An 18082-nucleotide genomic window follows, 5' to 3' on the forward strand; every position below is an offset into this window, starting at 1 on the left:
TAGATGCTTAGTACGAACGTGTGTATTATTGTATTCCTGAGACCTAGTAAAAAACGTTACAGAATGTTTTATGATATTTTACATACTATTATCACAGAAAATATTCCATCCCGAAAAATCAGTCGGGGTTATCCGAATTTTTATTCATTTGAAACTATAAAAGTAATCAAAATGAAGTCTCAATTTCACAAAAAGTGTAGCTATACCATAATATTTGCGACTTGGAACAATTTCGTGTACTCAGAGCTCATTCAACGAAATTGATCAAAAGAGATTCAAAAAATTATTTCAACAACATCGAGCAAGAATTGTCTAAAGACTCCAAGTTTTTTTTCAAACATATTTCTCATAAGAAACAGGGCAGGAATTTTCCAACTAATATGAATCTCAATGATAAAGTTGCAACATCTGGTCAGGATATAGCAGAATTGTTTGGAGATTACTTCCAAAGTGTTTTTGAGCCTGCAACTGCCGTAAATGAGAATTTAAATGCTGTCAATAATATTTACTCTAGCACATATCTAAGCAATATTTATTTAACAGAGGAGGAAATAAGACGATCCCTTGACACTGTAAAAATCTCAAAGGGATCAGGACCTGACCAAGTTCCTCCCATATTTCTAAAAAATTTTGCATAAAGTCTACTCCTTCCTTTGTTTATTTTATTCAATAAATCACTCTGCACCTCTACATTTTCCAGAAAATGGAAGATCTCCTCTATACCACCTATTTTCAAAAGTGGTCAAAGAGATTCGATAAAAAATTACCGACCTATTAGTATTTTATCGTCTATACCTAAATTGTTCGAGTCGTTGGTCCATCGTGTATTAGCTAATCATGTAAAAAATATAATAATAGAACAGCAAAATGGTTTTTACAAAGGTAGAAATATTGAAACCAATTTATTTATTTTTCTTGAATATCTCCAATCAGGATTAGAATCACGAAAACAGGTGGAAGGAATTTATATGGATTTCAAAAAAGCCTTTGATAAAATAAACCACAGAATTCTTATGAAAAAGCTGTCTGAGATTGGAGTATGTGGTAGTCTGCTTGTATGGTTGAGATCGTACATAGTCGACCGGTTTCAGTTTGTGATCGTTGATGGCTTCAAGTCGAAAGTGTTTTGTAGTACCTCGGGCGTACCGCAAGGTTCCCATTTGGGACCACTACTTTTTCTCATTTATATGAACGATATCGGTAATTGCTTGAGGTATGCGAAATTTTTATTATATGCAGACGACTTGAAGGTGTTCATGCGGGTTGATGGATTGGACTCGTTTGATTAAATTCAATCCGACTTAATTAGATTGTCAGACTATTGTGCAAACAATGATTTGTTCTTTAATTACGATAAATGCTTCAAAATCACATTCAGTCACAATATCAATCTTTATGAAAGAGATTATGAGATAAATGTTATTGTAATAAAAAAAGTGAATATTGTGCGCGACTTGGGGGTGATCTTCGACAGCAAGTTGATATTTGCAGATCATGTAGAAAGTGTTGTTGCAGGCGCTGGTAAGATGCTGAATTTCGGTGCGGTGGTATGGCATCCACATTATAAATATTATATTGATAAACTTCAGAGAGTACAAAATAGGTTTCTTCGGTTTTTGGCATTTAAAAATCATATTATTATTGAAAATCATGATTATTTATATGTTCTAAGGTATTTTGGATTGTTGACATTGGAAAGTTGTAGAAAAAAATTTGATTTTATTTTTTCTCTATAAAATTGTTAACGGACATTTGCTGGTCCCTGACATTCCGCACAGTATTCCGTTCAGAGTGAAGGAATTGAGATTGAGAATTAAATTATTTTATCTGCCTCTAAAGAAGACGAATCTCTCAAGAAATTCACCGCTTTGCAGGATGTTGGGGATCTGTAACGAGCTTGGTGAAAATATTGATATTTTTCATTTTTCCTTAATATCAGTAAAAAAACATTTGAAGGTGCATTTGTTGAGTTAGTTCAATTTTTTTATTACTTGTTTAGGAAAATTCTGAGTTTATATTATTTTCTGTATTATAATCCTTGCTCTTTCCATGTAGTATATTTATTTTACTGTAATTATTGAATCGGAACAGCTTTATGACTTTTCAGCATTACAAAATTGTAATATTCTTATCATGTAGGTGTTATTGTAATCTGAGCATGCTATTTGGGCTGCGGCCTGTTGCATCCAAATTTGATGTAAATTAATAAATAAAAAAAAATAAAAAACACGTCTGCTTCCGTAGCTTTGCTAGTGGGCACTTTCACTTTGACTTTCTCTTCAACTTTCACTTTTACAACACTATGAATAGGTCTGAATAGGTCTGCTCTTGTCAAGATCTCACTCGACACTGTCCATTCTGAAGGAGAACCTTCAGCTTATTTAACCCAGTTGGGATGGATAGTACTAGGTAATATGGAATCCACGATCCCTTCTATCACAAGTTCTATGGGTAACGCTGATATAAATCAGTATCCATCATTAAAAGAAATTTTGCGTGCGTTGTAGGAAGTTGTAGAAGTAACCATACCTACCATACCGTCACTAGACGATCGCAAGTGCGAGGAGAATTACTTGACTAATGTGAAAAGTAACGGGAACGGACAATATATTGTATGTCTTCCCTATACCGAAAATCCTGAACTTACTGATGATCGAGAACGAGTACTAATCGTTTTTTCAAATTAGAAGCTACGTGTAAACGAGACAAACGAGTCTTTGAACTGTATACAAATCCTATGACAGATTACATTGACCAGGGTCATTCAATACTAGCAAAAGCCGATTCTTCTTACATACTTACGCATCATGGAGGACGAAGGTCATAAGCACCCTTAGGCTGCTAAAGCTCTTACCCAGCAGGCCTTCGTTGATGACATTCTGACTGGGTCCGAAACTCCACAGCAAGCCAAAGAATTAAAATATCAATTAATCAACTTACTCAGATGGGAAGGATTTGAGTAATTTGAGTGAAACTGGGCTTGTTCGGACAACGAAGTTCTTCTTGATGAGGAATTGGTAGAATTACCTTTGGGCGGAATACCGTCAACTGTTAAAGTTTTGGGGTTAATTTGGAACGTTAAAAACGAAGTATTTCAATACAAAATTCAAAATATTATTGAGGAGCTAATGACAAAACGGGAAATTTTATCTCGCGTTGTACCCACCTTCGACATTAATGGCTATTTGAGTCCTTTTACTTTTTTATTGGAAAGTCTTATTCAACAACTGTGGTTGTTGAAGATCGATTGGGATGACAAGTTACCATCGAACGTACTTCTAAAATAGTTGAACACAAATCGAGAAATATAAATTTAAAAAAATATCAATGTTGCAAGAAATATTCACCGAAACGGAGATTCAGCTTCAACGTTATTTGGGTTTTCTAATGCAAGCGAATTAGGAATGGCGGCTGTTGTATTAGTCCAAGATCCCAGAACGACCAGACATAACTTATTCTCACACAGATGAAACTATCTCAGTAGAGTTTCATGTGCTTCGAACACCTGCGAACTTGTGGAGCTTGCCTAGTGACACCTGGGCAGATACCAGGTGGCAAAGGCGACTAAAAATAAGTATTACTTAACTGATTTTCACATGGCTGATTTTAATATATGTTTTAGAGAATATTATTCTGAAGTTATGTTATAAGTGACAGGCACTTTCCATGGGCCAAAACTCTTGCCAGACGCTTTGAAGCTGCACAAAAAATAATTTTACTTATTTTCTTCCAACATATTGGCCTAGTGATCCGAAGAAAATACCAGATCAGCTAGACTTCTTCATTGTCAATGGTATATCATCAACGTATATGGAAGTGAAATCGAGGTACGATTTGACATCTGATTATTCCCCAATAATTGCATCACTAGGAACGTTTGCTCCAGACAGAAAGACCAAGTCAAAATTACATAACAGCAGAACTAATTGGTATGTCTACCGAAGCAAAGTGGAGCAACAAGAAAATCTATCACTGAGCCTCAAATATCCATCTGAAGTTGAAGAAGCACTAGAAATGTTAAAAAACATCCTAAAACAGCCAGCTATTGACAGCACTCCAAAAGTAAAAGAATGTGGGTCGACAGAATCAATACCTGTCGAAATTAAAAGATGGATTGCTGTGAAGAGAAAAGCAAGATCAAGATGGCAAAAAACACATTTTCCAGATGACAGAAGAATATTCAATCAGGCAATCCAAGTTCTTAAGAATAAACAGACCAATAACAACCCAACAAAACTCATTCACAGAACTCTCGCGAATGGTCAGTATTCAATCAATTTCCCAAATCGTATGCTCGAAAAATCATTCAACACGTCTACTCGCTTGAACGTATCGCACTGGAATGCACTGGACGCTCTTGTTTTTCTTGTTTTTTTTTTTTTTTTTTTTGGTGTAGCAGGGGGAAAATCTGCAAGACAGACGAACCACCCTCATCTCCTGAGGGGGAACAGTGTGGGGTTCCTCACTCTCCTGAGCGCGAGACCCACTAAAAACCCTACTGCTTCTTGAATTTTGGTTCCGGGCATTTGCCTATAAACCGTTCATCTCTTGGTCGGTTTTCTTCTCGCACACTATAGTGCTGGGATTTATGTGTTTATCCTCTATTGGATTAACACTTCATTGAAATTTTCAATAGGTTTCTGTTGTTATTTTAATCTCTTTTTAATTGATCTCTTGGTCTCCTTCGGTAAATTCGCATTCTCCTTTTGTCTTCCTCTGGGTCGTAGTCCACTAGTCCCCTGAGTTCTTGATTCGGATGGTTTTTCGCTGTTTCGAATAATTTCTCTGCTTTTCTGTTCATGAATTCCGTTATGGTTTCCCATTTCAGGTCCTTATAAATCTGTCTATTCCTGACAAACCAAGGTGCATCTATTGCACATCGTAGCAGCTTGTTTTCAGTGGCCTGAATTCTTTTGATATGGCTCTTTGCCGCGAATCCCCAGGAAACTGATCCATAAGTCAGTTGAGGCCTAGCAACGGCTTTGATTATCTTCAATTTTGTCTCTTTCGACATGTGGCTTCTTCTTCCTATCAGAGGATAGAGTCTATTCATCGCTGCTTTCGTTTTGTCGATTGCTTGTTTGATATGAGTTTTCCAAGTAAGTCCTTTGTCAAGCGTTATTCATTTGGCTTCATTTTTCCAGTGGATTTCTTCGCCGTCAACATCCAGTTTCGTTGTGGGTCGCAGTCTTCTCTTCTGTAGTAATATTGCTCGGCTCTTTTGTCCATTAAGCTTGATTTTACACTTTATGCACCAGTCATTTGTTTCGTCAATCGTCTCTTGTAGAACTTGTTCTATTACTTCTGGGTTGCGGTGTCGAGTTGCTATGCCTGTGTCGTCAGCATATAACGTAAGCATGGTTCTTGGATTTTTCGGAATATCGTGGATGTATATGTTGTACAGAAGTGGCCCAAGTACTGATCCTTGGGGTACTCCAGCCTCTATATCTCTTGTTGAGGAGCATTCTCTTCCCACTTCCACGTAAAATCTTCTATTTTTGAGATAATTCCTGATCAACTTGCATATTTTGATCGAATATCCAGCACATCTCATCTTATATATTAATCCTTTATGCCATACTCTGTCGAATGCTCTGGCGACGTCTAGTAAAACAAGAACTGTAGCTTGTTTATTTTGGAATCCCTCTGTTATGTACTCTGTGAGCCTTAATAATTTTTGTTCTGTTGAATGCTCTCTTCTGAATCCGAACTGTTCTGGTGGTATCAGTTTCAGATTTTCGGTTTCCTCATTTAGCCTCGTGGCGATAATTCTTTCTACTACTTTTCCTAACGCCGACAGTAGACTTATCGGTCTGTAGTTTTGTGGAAACTTCTTCTCTTTGAATGGTTTATTGAATACTACGACTTCTGCTGTTTTTCATTTTTTCTGGGTAGTGTTCTGTTCTCATAATTCCATTCGCGATATTTGTTAGAGCGGCTATACCTTTTCTAGGTAATTTCTTTAACATAACGTTCGTTATTTCATCGCTTCCGGGAGCTTTCCTCTTCTTCAAACTTCTAATTATTTCCCTGCTTTCATTTGGCGATGTTGGCTTGTCTATTTCAGCAGTCGCTGGTAATTCATCCATTTCTTCATCATTTTCTTCAACCAGTTCTTCCAAATCTTTATTATCGTCGTCTATCATGTAATTTATTCTCGATTCTCGTTCGATCGAGTCCGCCAATGCATCTGCCTTATCAGTATTGGTATACGCCATTCCCCTTTCTCCGTGTAGGGGTGGAATTTTAGTCTTTTTTCCTCGTAGGCTTTTTTGCATTCTCCATGCAGAATGTTCGATTGTATTCAGTTCTTGAACACTTTTGTTCCATCTGCTTGTTCTTAGATCTTTCAGGGCATTTTTCAGAACTTGGCTATGTCGGTTGAGGTTCCTTCTATTCAGATCATTATTGTTCATCCTATATATTCTTCTGAGTCTTCGATTTTCTTGTATAAGATCTTTTACTTCTTTAGGCGTGTCGCCATGCGGATGACTTGGTGCTGGTCTATTCACTCTTCTCGTGCTTTTTTCGTAAGCTTTCAATATAATCTCTTCCAGTTTATCAGCCGCACATTCCAGATCGTCTGGAGTGCTTTTTGTTGGAATTTCTGTTATTTCCGATTGTATTAAATGGCTGTATTTAGCCTAATTGGTATATTCTCTTATTTCCAGTAGTTTTTCTCTTGTTTCTTCTCCAATTGTCAATTCCACGGGATTGTGGTTTGAGGTTCCATCTTCCAAAGTTTCAATCGAGAATTCTTGAGTTATATTTCTCAATATCGCGATATCTATTACATCTGGTATTCCTCTTCCAAAAGCAAGATATGTCGGTAGCTCTGGTCCAATCACTATGGGATTTTGTTTTTCGGCGAAATCCTTGAGTTTTTTGCCATTTCTATTCTCTGTTATGCTATTCCATAATGGGGATTTACAGTTGAAATCTTCGATGGAGATTTTCGGGTTTGATCCTTTCAACATGTTGTTTATCTCTTCTTCCAATAGATTGTTTTGTGGTGGCTTATACGCCGAGGTTATTTCGACTCTTTGCCGATTTAATTCGGCAACAATCGTCACTTTTTCTGTTTTTCCTTGTGTTTCGTCGGATCTGCTTTTAAAGTAGTGTTTCAGATCTGTTTTCACCAATATTGCTACTCCTCCTCCGGTGTTTGTAATTCTGTCACATCTATATGTTTCATAATTCATGAAATTCAGTCGTCTGTTCAGGTTTATTCTTGTTTCCTGTAGTGCTATAATATCAGGTTGTCTTTCTGATATTATTTGTTCTATCTCGGCTTTCCGAGTGTTGATCCCGTTTATGTTCCACGAGATTATCTTGAGGGATTTCTTCCTAATATCCGTGTTCAAAAATCTGGGTGTTGAGATTTTTGGCAATTACTTAAAAGTGGACTGTTACCAAATGATTGAGTTGGAGATGGTAAAATAAAATCTTTATTGTATATCAAACACGTCACATAATAAATAGACACTCGCATGAAGTAAAATTATATACAACATCTAAACAGAGTGAACCTATTTACAATTATTGAGAAGTTATCGAGAGAATTTAAGTGTAATGTTTCAACGAGAAAATCAACGTTGTATTTGCTTGAGTGAAAGAGCAGGTTGGGTGAATTTCATGTATCGAGTAACAAGATCAATTATTATGTGGTTGATAAGAATTGAAAGAATGGAGATAGATTTACATCAAAACGTGTTTATGTATTTTGAGTTGCATAATAATTGAGCTTGATAGTTATGAATTGATGTGAGTGTTATCATGCAAGCACAACGTTTACAGTGATAGAGTTTACGATCTCATAAACTGTCTCGCTATCAGAAAAACAGAAGGTTGCAGTGACAACTTGAGAAGTTAGAGATATGTAATGTAGTGAGACAGGTGTAATGAGACAGAATGAGAGAGAGATGATTACCAACGCTTACAGGAATAGCAAATCTATTAGAAAAGCAGAAGGTGTTTTATGAGAGTACATAAATTGAGGTGAGTTGTGTTACAAATGTAATGTAGAGAGATGATTACCAACGCTTACAGGAATAGCAAATCTATTAGAAAAGCAGAAGGTGTTGTATGAGAGTACATAAATTGAGGTGAGTTGTGTTACAAATGCAATGTAGAGAAATGAAATATTGTAAACGTAGAAAGAATTATTAATGAATAGTATTCATAATTGAGATGAAACAAGAAGAGCAGTTCACAACGTTAGAGAAAATAAATAAGGTATCATAAGTTTCAGGTAATAGAGACATGCAAAAGTGTATAATAAATTATACTTATTGAGTTGAAATCAGATTGGACCTCCTCGAGCATTATCACAAACCAGTCTGTCCAATAGAGTTGATAGAGTGTATTCCATTATTCAGAGTTCTGAGTGTAGTGAGATGGATCTCGATCTGGTCTATGAGAAGCCTTCGAAGTGTCCAACTTGAGCGTAGAGGTACCTGAAACTTAAGAGGCCTGAGAAGTCTGATCGTAAGAGATGTAAAGTTAATCTGAGGTGACATGTATATAAAATGAGAGTGAATACAAGTATATAAGCTTCTAATAGAGTGGTGTGAAATGTGAACTTGGTGCTAAAATTAGAGAAATTAAAATGTGAGTGATTGTCGAGGTGATGTGATTCACAGTGAATGAAATATCGATGCATTTTGAGAAGGTTGAAGCAGTTAGGTACATTGAGCACGTGGTTGATTGAGAGATTTGGAGAAAATTGAGAAAATATACATGCAAATATGATAGAGAGATGTAGAGCAGAATATTGCAAATGTAATTATGAGAAAATGCATAGCGATGGAGTGAATGTTGAGAGGAAAATTATGTAGAATGATATTCTAACGTGACACATGCAAAAAAATGATTACATTTTTTGTTGAGTGAAAAAGTACTGTACCTTTTTGAGATGTTAATCCTATAATAATTCTGAATTAATATTATTATAATTTGAGTGGAATAAATGTAGAATAAGAGTGCACTAAAACCTCGACAATAATTCACACCAAGTTCCAATTCACTTGAGCGAACGAAGAATCTAGAGAGAATACATTGAATTGAGCAGATTCAACAGGTTCCACCGGTTTTTTCGAACAGCTGATTGACAGCGATTTAAAGGTTACGTTCACAGAAGCATGTAACGATAAACGTAGTCACTGAGTTGCTAGAGATGTCATCGAGTGGTAGAGTTGGGTTAAAAATTCCTCCAATTTTTAACATTCCGGCCGCCATAATTAACGTAGTTGATTATAATCGAGTAGGTCTTCGTAAATTATCCATTGTGAGGAAGTTGAGGCAATCCATCACTCCAGTGTCTGAGCTACTCAATCCACCCATAACTGGAGCGAAAAGACTGCTTTCAATCCTCAGAGTGTGGAGGAATGGATGAGATGGCTGCACTTGAGATGTGGGTAGTTGTGCCATGAGTTTTTGAGAGCGGTGCCACAGTGCCTTGTACATGTAGAGTTGTTTGGTTAGTTTCATCTATAACCAAAGAAGTAAATTGAGAGTGTCGAGGAGAATAATTGGATGCTTGCTATCTGGGTCGAGTTGAGAATGGGAAATTCGTCCGCCTACACGAATTACACCATTGTTGTCGAGGAATGCAGTGAGTCTACTGAATACATGTGAAGAGAGAAGTGGAGTCTGTGATTGAAGAGCCTTGAGTTCATGTGGAAAGTAGACTTTTTGAGTCGCCTTCGAGATGCTTCCAAGTCAGTTGAAGTCAGGTGTGTGAGGTGTGCTGGATCCAGCTTACGTTGGAGTCGTGCGAGAACCTTTGAACAAATAGAGGTGATTCTTAACAATTTATTCAAATTGGAATACCTGTAGATGAGATCCCATGAGTAGTCTGACGTAGTGGAGGTGAGTATGGAGATGACTGCTCTTGCTTCTGATTCATGGTCGGTTGTCGGTGCCGGCTGACGATTTGGCCATGAATCTTCTGACTTGGAGAGCCATGGTGGTCCCGTCCACCATAGCGAGTGGTTGCGAAGTTGAGATGAAGTTAACCCTCGTGATGCACAGTCAGCAGGATTGTCTTTGCCGGAAATATACCTCCAATGGGCCCTTGGAGTTAGATCTTGGATTGTTGCAACTCTGTTCCGTACAAAGTCCTTCCAACGTGAAGGGTGAGTGTTGATCCAAGCTAGAGTGATTGAGGAGTCCGTCCATAGAGTAGTTGAGTGAATATTGAGATCTAAAACATTATGCGCATAATTAACGAGTCGAGAGAGAAGAAGAGCAGCTGATAATTCGAGTCTCGGGATTGTGAGTGGTTTTTAAAGGCGATACTTTGGTTTTGGAGCAAAGCATTGTAACTTTGCATTCCTTGGACGGAGTTCGAACGAGAAGGTAGAGAACGGCTGAAATGGCGAGTTGAGATGCATCAGAGAAGCCGTGGAGTTGTATGAAAGAACCCTCTTGAGTGTTAATCCATCTTGGAATTGTGATGCTGGCCAGCTTGGAGAGATCTTCACTGATGTCGTACCATTTCTGTTGGAGTAGTTGAGGTAGAGGTTCGTCCCATGATAACTTTTGGAGCCATAATTCCTGCAACAATATTTTAGCCCGAATCGTAACAGGGGAGACTAAACCGAGTGGATCAAATATTTTAGCAATATGAGATAGAACTGATCGCTTGGTGATCAAAGACCCAGATAGATTGGAGCTGACTTTAAAAGTGAAATAGTCTTCTTGAGGGTACCAGATTAGACCTAACACTTTAGTTGAGTGAGAACCTTCATCGAATGAGATTGGAGTGGGTGTTGATTCTTCCTCTTGAACGACGTGAGAGAGACTTGAGACGTTTGACTGCCATTTTGCTAGCGGAAGGCCGGCCGCCATGCAAAGGTTCTGGAGTTGTTTGGCAATTTCGAGAAGTTGATGTTCAGTATCTGCTCCACCACAAATATCATCAACATAACGACCTTTCGTTAATGGAGGAATGGCTAGTGGAAAGTTGTGACCCTCATCTTTGAGAAGTTGGAGAAGAACTCTGATTGCCAAAAATGGAGCTGATCTAGTTCCGTATGTGACTGTTGTGAGATGGTATGTCTTTACGTTGTTATTTGAGTCGAGCCAAAGGATGCTTTGAAGATCCCAATCATCAGGATGAACAAGAATCTGTCTGTACATCTTTGTGATATCTGTAGAGAAGACAAATTTAAATTTACGCACCCACATAAGAACATCAATCACGTCGAGTTGTAGTTTCGCTCCGGTGTGCATAATATCGTTGAGAGAAATGCCAGTCGAGGTGGGGCTGGAGCCGTTGAAGACTACTCGCAGTTTCGTTGTAGAGCTGTCTGTTTTGAGAACACCATGATGAGGAAGAAAATATCTTGAGTTGACCTTTTCTGACGAGACTGGTTGCATGTGCTGGAGGAGTTCATATTCATCGAGAAATTGGTGGTAGAGCAGAGAGTAGTCAGGATCCTTGTCGAATTTCCGAATCAAGGCTTGCAGACATCGGAAGGCTCGTTGTCTGGAAGAACCTAAGACGTCAATAGATGATTTCAATGGTAATCATACCATGTATTTCCCTGAGGAGAGCCTAGAGTGAGTGGAGACAAAGTGGTTTTCACATTCTTGCTCGTCAGAGGTGAGATGTGACGTAGACGTTGGTTGAATTTCTTCCTGTTCCCAAAACTTAGTGAGGAGATGATGAAGGTCTTCATCTTGAACAGTATGAAAGATTGGAGATTGGATTGGAAGGCGTTCCTGTTCTTGACACACAGGTCCTAGGATTAGCCAGCCGAAGATTGAGAGTTGCGCGATTGGAGATGATGGAGGGCCTTTTTTCATCTGAGGAAGAACAACTGAGCCATATACATCAGCACCCAAAATGATGTCGATGGCTCTTGAGATGTGGTATTCTGGATCAGCTAACTTGAGATGCTGGAGATGTAGAGATTGCTGAAAACATGTATAGAAGGAAGGCAAACTAGAGAAAGATGATGAAAGAATGTGAGCATCAATATTTATGGTTTGATGGTCATACGTCGACTTGAGAGCGAGGGCGAGAGATCACTGTGTCTTAGAAGTCTTTCCATGAATTCCCACAATTACAACATGCGACTTCCTTCTAGGGATGTTGAGTTTTCTGGCTAGATCTTGAGAGATGAAGGTCAGCTCGGATCCACTGTCGATGAGTAGTCGAACCGTGTGTGATCCTGTTGAGGTGATGAGATGGGCGATGGCAGTGGCGAGGAGAGTGTTGAGTCGTGGTTGAGGTAGCTGAAGAAAAATAATTCAACGCTTCTTCGAACTATTTTGAAGGCTTTGGAGCTGAGTTGCTAGAACTCACCTCCCTTTGAGCAGATTTTTGAGATGTGAGAGCGTATTGTGGAAGCACTCGAGGGGGTACCGGTGGAACTTTGCAGTGTGGTTTACTGCTGAGAGGAGCATCATGTAAAAGTGTATGATGACGACTTCCACAGATTTTGCAGATCTTTGTCGTTCTGCAAGAGTGGCGATGATGTCTACCGAGGCAGTTAGAGCAGAGGATGCGATGTAATACTACATCAGCTTTTTCTTGAGGTGAGCGTTTGGAGAAGCGAGGGCAATCTGCAATAAAGTGGTCGTGTCCACAATCATCACAGGTGTAGTTGGGCATAGAAGAGACTTTTGAGATTGGAGTGTTCGAGGAGGCCGATTTGCTTGAGATGAGTGAAGGAGAAGGTTTACTTTGAGCTGTAACCTTTTGAGAGATGGTGTGCACTGTTGTGCGAGAGCGAGAGGATTCTTGAGATGACTGTCTCTGATTGGACTCAGTCCATTCTAGAGCTCTGGAGCGAGATTGGAGGAACTCCATCAACTGAGCGAAGGAGGGAAATTCGTTATTAGAGGAGATGAGAGTTTCCCAATGTGTTCGAGAGGCGTGATCCATACGATTGATGATATGGAACACCAAGAGATTGTTGTTCTGCTCTAGATCTTCACCCAGAGCTTTCAAACTTTGGAGAGGATTGACGATGCTGTCAATAAATTGACGAAGAGATGAGGCGGTAGAATTTTTCTGATTCGCCAATGAGAAGGAGAGAAGTTTTGTGTATTGAGAAGAGAGGAGCAGCCTTTTATTTTCGTATTTATCCATAAGCTTCTTCCAAGCTATGGGGAACGAGACTTCCGTTAAGGGAAGACTGGAGATGGTGTCGAGAGGTTCGTGAGAGAGACATGTTCGAAGGTAATGTAACCTTTCAATGTCAGAAATTGAGGTGCTGTTGATCACGAGAGACTGAAAAAGGTCTCGGAATGCAGGTCATTTTGAGAAGTCGCCTGAGAAGGTGGGAATTGAGATGTCAGGCAATCGAGGACGAGTTTGAGAAGACTGAGGGGCTTGAGCAGAAGTGGATGGCTGTGAATCCACAGGATTGAGTGACATATTGAGTTGGATTAATTTCGAGATGGCTGATTGGAATAGAGAGTATTCCTCGAAGAAGACTGAAGATGCGAAGTATTCGTGGTCGAGACACGACTCAGGCCACGCTGACTCAAAATACGAGTGAGTCTTTGAGAAGTTCTTGTGAAGGTCTTGCAGTTGCTCTTGAGTGTGTGACAGGTCCTGCACTGTCCATGTTGAGACGTTGGACAGCTTGGAGAAGATGTCCTTCATGAGTTGTAGTCTACTCATTTGAGTAGCGACTTTTAGTTTGATGTTGGTGGGAAGACCAGCAGAGCGAGTTTGAGGTCCCACATCAGGCTGCGAAGATGTGGAAGATCTGGATGATCGAGTAGGAGGGACCTGGAGTTGAGCGTCATCCTCTTTTGGAGATGGAGAAGATCTTCCCGACTTTTGAGACATGACCTTTTTGAGATGAATGTGATATGAATGAATAATTATTCCAACTCAACCATCCGGCTCGAAGGACCAAATGTTCTTCCAACTCAACCATCCGGCCCGAAGGACCAAATGTTCAAAAATCTGGGTGTTGAGATTTTTGGCAATTACTTAAAAGTGGACTGTTACCAAATGATTGAGTTGGAGATGGTAAAATAAAATCTTTATTGTATATCAAACACGTCACATAATAAATAGACACTCGCATGAAGTAAAATTATATACAACATCTAAACAGAGTGAACCTATTTACAATTATTGAGAAGTTATCGAGAGAATTTAAGTGTAATGTTTCAACGAGAAAATCAACGTTGTATTTGCTTGAGTGAAAGAGCAGGTTGAGTGAATTTCATGTATCGAGTAACAAGATCAATTATTATGTGGTTGATAAGAATTGAGAGAATGGAGATAGATTTACATCAAAACGTGTTTATGTATTTTGAGTTGCATAATAATTGAGCTTGATAGTTATGAATTGATGTGAGTGTTATCATGCAAGCACAACGTTTACAGTGATAGAGTTTACGATCTCATAAACTGTCTCGCTATCAGAAAAACAGAAGGTTGCAGTGACAACTTGAGAAGTTAGAAATATGTAATGTAGTGAGACAGGTGTAATGAGACAGAATGAGAGAGAGATGATTACCAACGCTTACAGGAATAGCAAATCTATTAGAAAAGCAGAAGGTGTTTTATGAGAGTACATAAATTGAGGTGAGTTGTGTTACAAATGTAATGTAGAGAGATGATTACCAACGCTTACAGGAATAGCAAATCTATTAGAAAAGCAGAAGGTGTTGTATGAGAGTACATAAATTGAGGTGAGTTGTGTTACAAATGCAATGTAGAGAAATGAAATATTGTAAACGTAGAAAGAATTAATGAATAGTATTCATAATTGAGATGAAACAAGAAGAGCAGTTCACAACGTTAGAGAAAATAAATAAGGTATCATAAGTTTCAGGTAATAGAGACATGCAAAAGTGTATAATAAATTATACTTATTGAGTTGAAATCAGATTGGACCTCCTCGAGCATTATCACAAACCAGTCTGTCCAATAGAGTTGATAGAATGTATTCCATTATTCAGAGTTCTGAGTGTAGTGAGATGGATCTCGATCTGGTCTATGAGAAGCCTTCGAAGTGTCCAACTTGAGCGTAGAGGTACCTGAAACTTAAGAGGCCTGAGAAGTCTGATCGTAAGAGATGTAAAGTTAATCTGAGGTGACATGTATATAAAATGAGAGTGAATACAAGTATATAAGCTTCTAATAGAGTGGTGTGAAATGTGAACTTGGTGCTAAAATTAGAGAAATTAAAATGTGAGTGATTGTCGAGGTGATGTGATTCACAGTGAATGAAATATCGATGCATTTTGAGAAGGTTGAATCAGTTAGGTACATTGAGCACGTGGTTGATTGAGAGATTTGGAGAAAATTGAGAAAATATACATGCAAATATGATAGAGAGATGTAGAGCAGAATGCAGATGTAATTATGAGAAAATGCATAGCGATGGAGTGAATGTTGAGAGGAAAATTATGTAGAATGATATTCTAACGTGACACATGCAAAAAAATGATTACATTTTTTGTTGAGTGAAAAAGTACTGTACCTTTTTGAGATGTTAATCCTATAATAATTCTGAATTAATATTATTATAATTTGAGTGGAATAAATGTAGAATAAGAGTGCACTAAAACCTCGACAATAATTCACACCAAGTTCCAATTCACTTGAGCGAACGAAGAATCTAGAGAGAATACATTGAATTGAGCAGATTCAACAGGTTCCACCGGTTTTTTCGAACAGCTGATTGACAGCGATTTAAAGGTTACGTTCACAGAAGCATGTAACGATAAACGTAGTCACTGAGTTGCTAGAGATGTCATCGAGTGGTAGAGTTGGGTTAAAAATTCCTCCAATTTTTAACAATCCGTAAGGTCCATTAATTCAGTTTACTAAATAATGCTTGGAGTTTTTTCTCCATTTCCCACTCAATTTTCAACATTATCTTGTTGAAAATTTTTTCCGTGAAGATATCTAAATCATCGGCTGATTCAGATTTCTTTTTCTTTTCCTGTTGACTGTTCACAGCCTGTTTCATTGTAAGCTTCTTCTGTCCTTCTTTTTTCTGGACGGGTTTTGGAGTCTCCCTCTTCTTTTCCTGTTCTGTAGGTTGGGTCTTCGCTACTTCCTGAATTTTTTGTTCAGAAGTTGTTGTTTTTGTTACCTTCTTTTTCTGTTCAACTGATTTTCGGGAATTCTTCTTTCTGGTCACCAACTTAAACTCGCTCTTCTCCACATAAGACGCATGTGGCATTTCTCTCTTCACCTTTTCTGGTGAGTGTGCAGTCATTGCTGCTATGACTTCCTGAGCACTTCACGCGCAGTTGGGGGCGCGTTTGGGGCCTTCGCAACCTGCGTTGAATCATTTTTCCTTGTTTCGGGTTGTGAAACAATTCCTTTAAGGGAATTATTTTTGGAACCCGCTACCGGCTTTGTGATTGCGGCGTAAGTGGGAGATTTCGTCATATTATTGCGGGTCATTTCCTCCCTCAAGAGGCGCATCTCACCGACCAACTGTGACACAATTTCAGTCAGTTTTTCTTTTTGAGCTTTCAACTGCCCATTTTCTTCTCTGAGCTTTACAAGCTCCTCGTGTTCGCTTTCGCTGAACTCTTCAGCATCGGTCGCCTCCATGTAGGAACCCTCATTATCTGAGGTTTTCGACATGGTTTTATTCTCAAAAATCTCAAAATATCAAACAATTTGAAAATAATAAAATATTCAGAAATCTTCACTGAAATAGTCTAATATAAAACTGTGGTATAAAGCCGAATGTTTTATACGCTATGAGAAAAATCAGAAAAGAGATACGAAAAATAAGCTCACCTGATGTTTTTTGCAGTACCAACGAGAAAAACCTCTGGACACTTAGGATGAACACCAACTTTGAAAATTTCAACGAATTAAAATTCCGATAACAAATATAGAACCCACACAAACTTCACAGACGGAATCAAATATTCCGCAGCTTTGTTAGTGGGCACTTTCACTTCGACTTTCTCTTCCGCTTTCTCTTTTATAGCACTAGGAGCACTATAGCACGTCCTCTTTTGTCAAGATTTCACTCAAGACTGATTCACGCTCTTGCTTTGACGGGAACTCCTAATATTCCGTCTGTTCCGATATTCCTGTCAGTATTTCAGAGACTATGCCTATTGGCCCAGTCGTTCGAGTTCTATTGTTATTCGATTGCGGGCCAGTAAAACCAGCAATATCGGAACAGGCCCATTAACTGTCAAATTAACCACGCCCCGCGTACTGAAACGGTCAAAATTCGGAGCGGTATGATCCCGGGACGCACATGGTACGCTCCAGCTAATGACTGGAATGAACCTTTCTTACTATAAAATCCATTTGTCTAGTTTAAGTGTATAATTGAATTATTATTTCTTCTCCAAAATTCAGAATTCTCTTTCTTTAAGACGTAGTTTCGAACGGAAATGAATGACAGCTGACAACTCGAACTGTCTTCAATGTCATTAGTTGAAGATATACCTCTTTGTACGGTGAGTTGATTGCACGTTCTCACCTGTATATTTATATAATAAAAATTGTACATTTCACCTGGCCTGATGATGGTTTAGAAGAACTGAAATCGATCGCCAAAGAATAAATTTTTAAAAACAGTGTGTTTTTCTTGCTTATACCTTCTATCAATATGCTTGAATTTTTCTCTAAATTTATATATCACTCTGTAATGAGGAAGCACTTTGTACATTCATGTACTGTACAGGATGGGCGAAATTGGTGAACTACAACTTTTTCAACCCAATAAGATAGAGGAAGATGCATGGCATATTAGGTTCCTCTTTTTTCGAGAAACTAATAATGCTATCAACTGCCTTCCTCTATCTTCTCTTATTTTCGAGTTATAGGGCAAAATTAAAATTTCAACTTTTTTTCTCCGTTTCTGTTTAAGCTAGGATGTTGAAATGAAAATAAAATTTTTTGATAGCAATACAGTGGCGTACTATGATTTTTTCCTACAGGTTTATTTGATGAGCTATAACATGAAGATGTGATGTTTCTTATGAAAACAGTAGTTCAAAATGACTTAGAAAGACTGAGGGCGATGTATGATATATTTCTGAAACGGTTAAAAAATGTCGATTCTTTCTGAATCATTTTAATTAATTGTTCTCATGAGAAGAAACACAACTTTATGTT

At 38.4% G+C, this 18082-nt stretch overlaps 2 protein-coding genes across 4 annotated transcripts in view; one reads left to right on the forward strand and one right to left on the reverse strand.

Annotated features, from left to right (window-relative positions):
• The window catches only part of LOC123314442 (large neutral amino acids transporter small subunit 1), a 439580-nt gene that overhangs the window by 215085 nt on the left and 206413 nt on the right, over positions 1-18082 (forward strand). The gene's annotated exons all lie outside the window — the stretch shown is intronic.
• On the reverse strand, positions 10804-13513 carry LOC123314443. The gene is made up of 2 exons (XM_044899736.1): positions 12314-13513; positions 10804-12243 (listed from the first exon to the last, which is right to left on the reverse strand). Exons 1-2 carry the CDS (start codon positions 13100-13102, stop codon positions 12034-12036), a joined length of 999 nt encoding a protein of 332 aa, XP_044755671.1. The 5' UTR covers positions 13103-13513; the 3' UTR covers positions 10804-12033.

This window comes from Coccinella septempunctata, chromosome 5 (genome assembly GCF_907165205.1).
Source record: "Coccinella septempunctata chromosome 5, icCocSept1.1, whole genome shotgun sequence".
Classification (NCBI taxonomy): Eukaryota; Metazoa; Arthropoda; class Insecta; order Coleoptera; family Coccinellidae; genus Coccinella; species Coccinella septempunctata.

Bases quoted from the DNA above. Each gene is read 5' to 3' on its own strand.
- LOC123314443 (XM_044899736.1), bottom strand. From the start codon at position 13,102: ATGGATAAATACGAAAATAAAAGGCTGCTCCTCTCTTCTCAATACACA. The intron at 12,244-12,313 runs GTGAGTTCTAGC...ATTTTTCTTCAG, and splicing joins AAAAATCTGCTCAAAGGGAG to CTACCTCAACCACGACTCAA.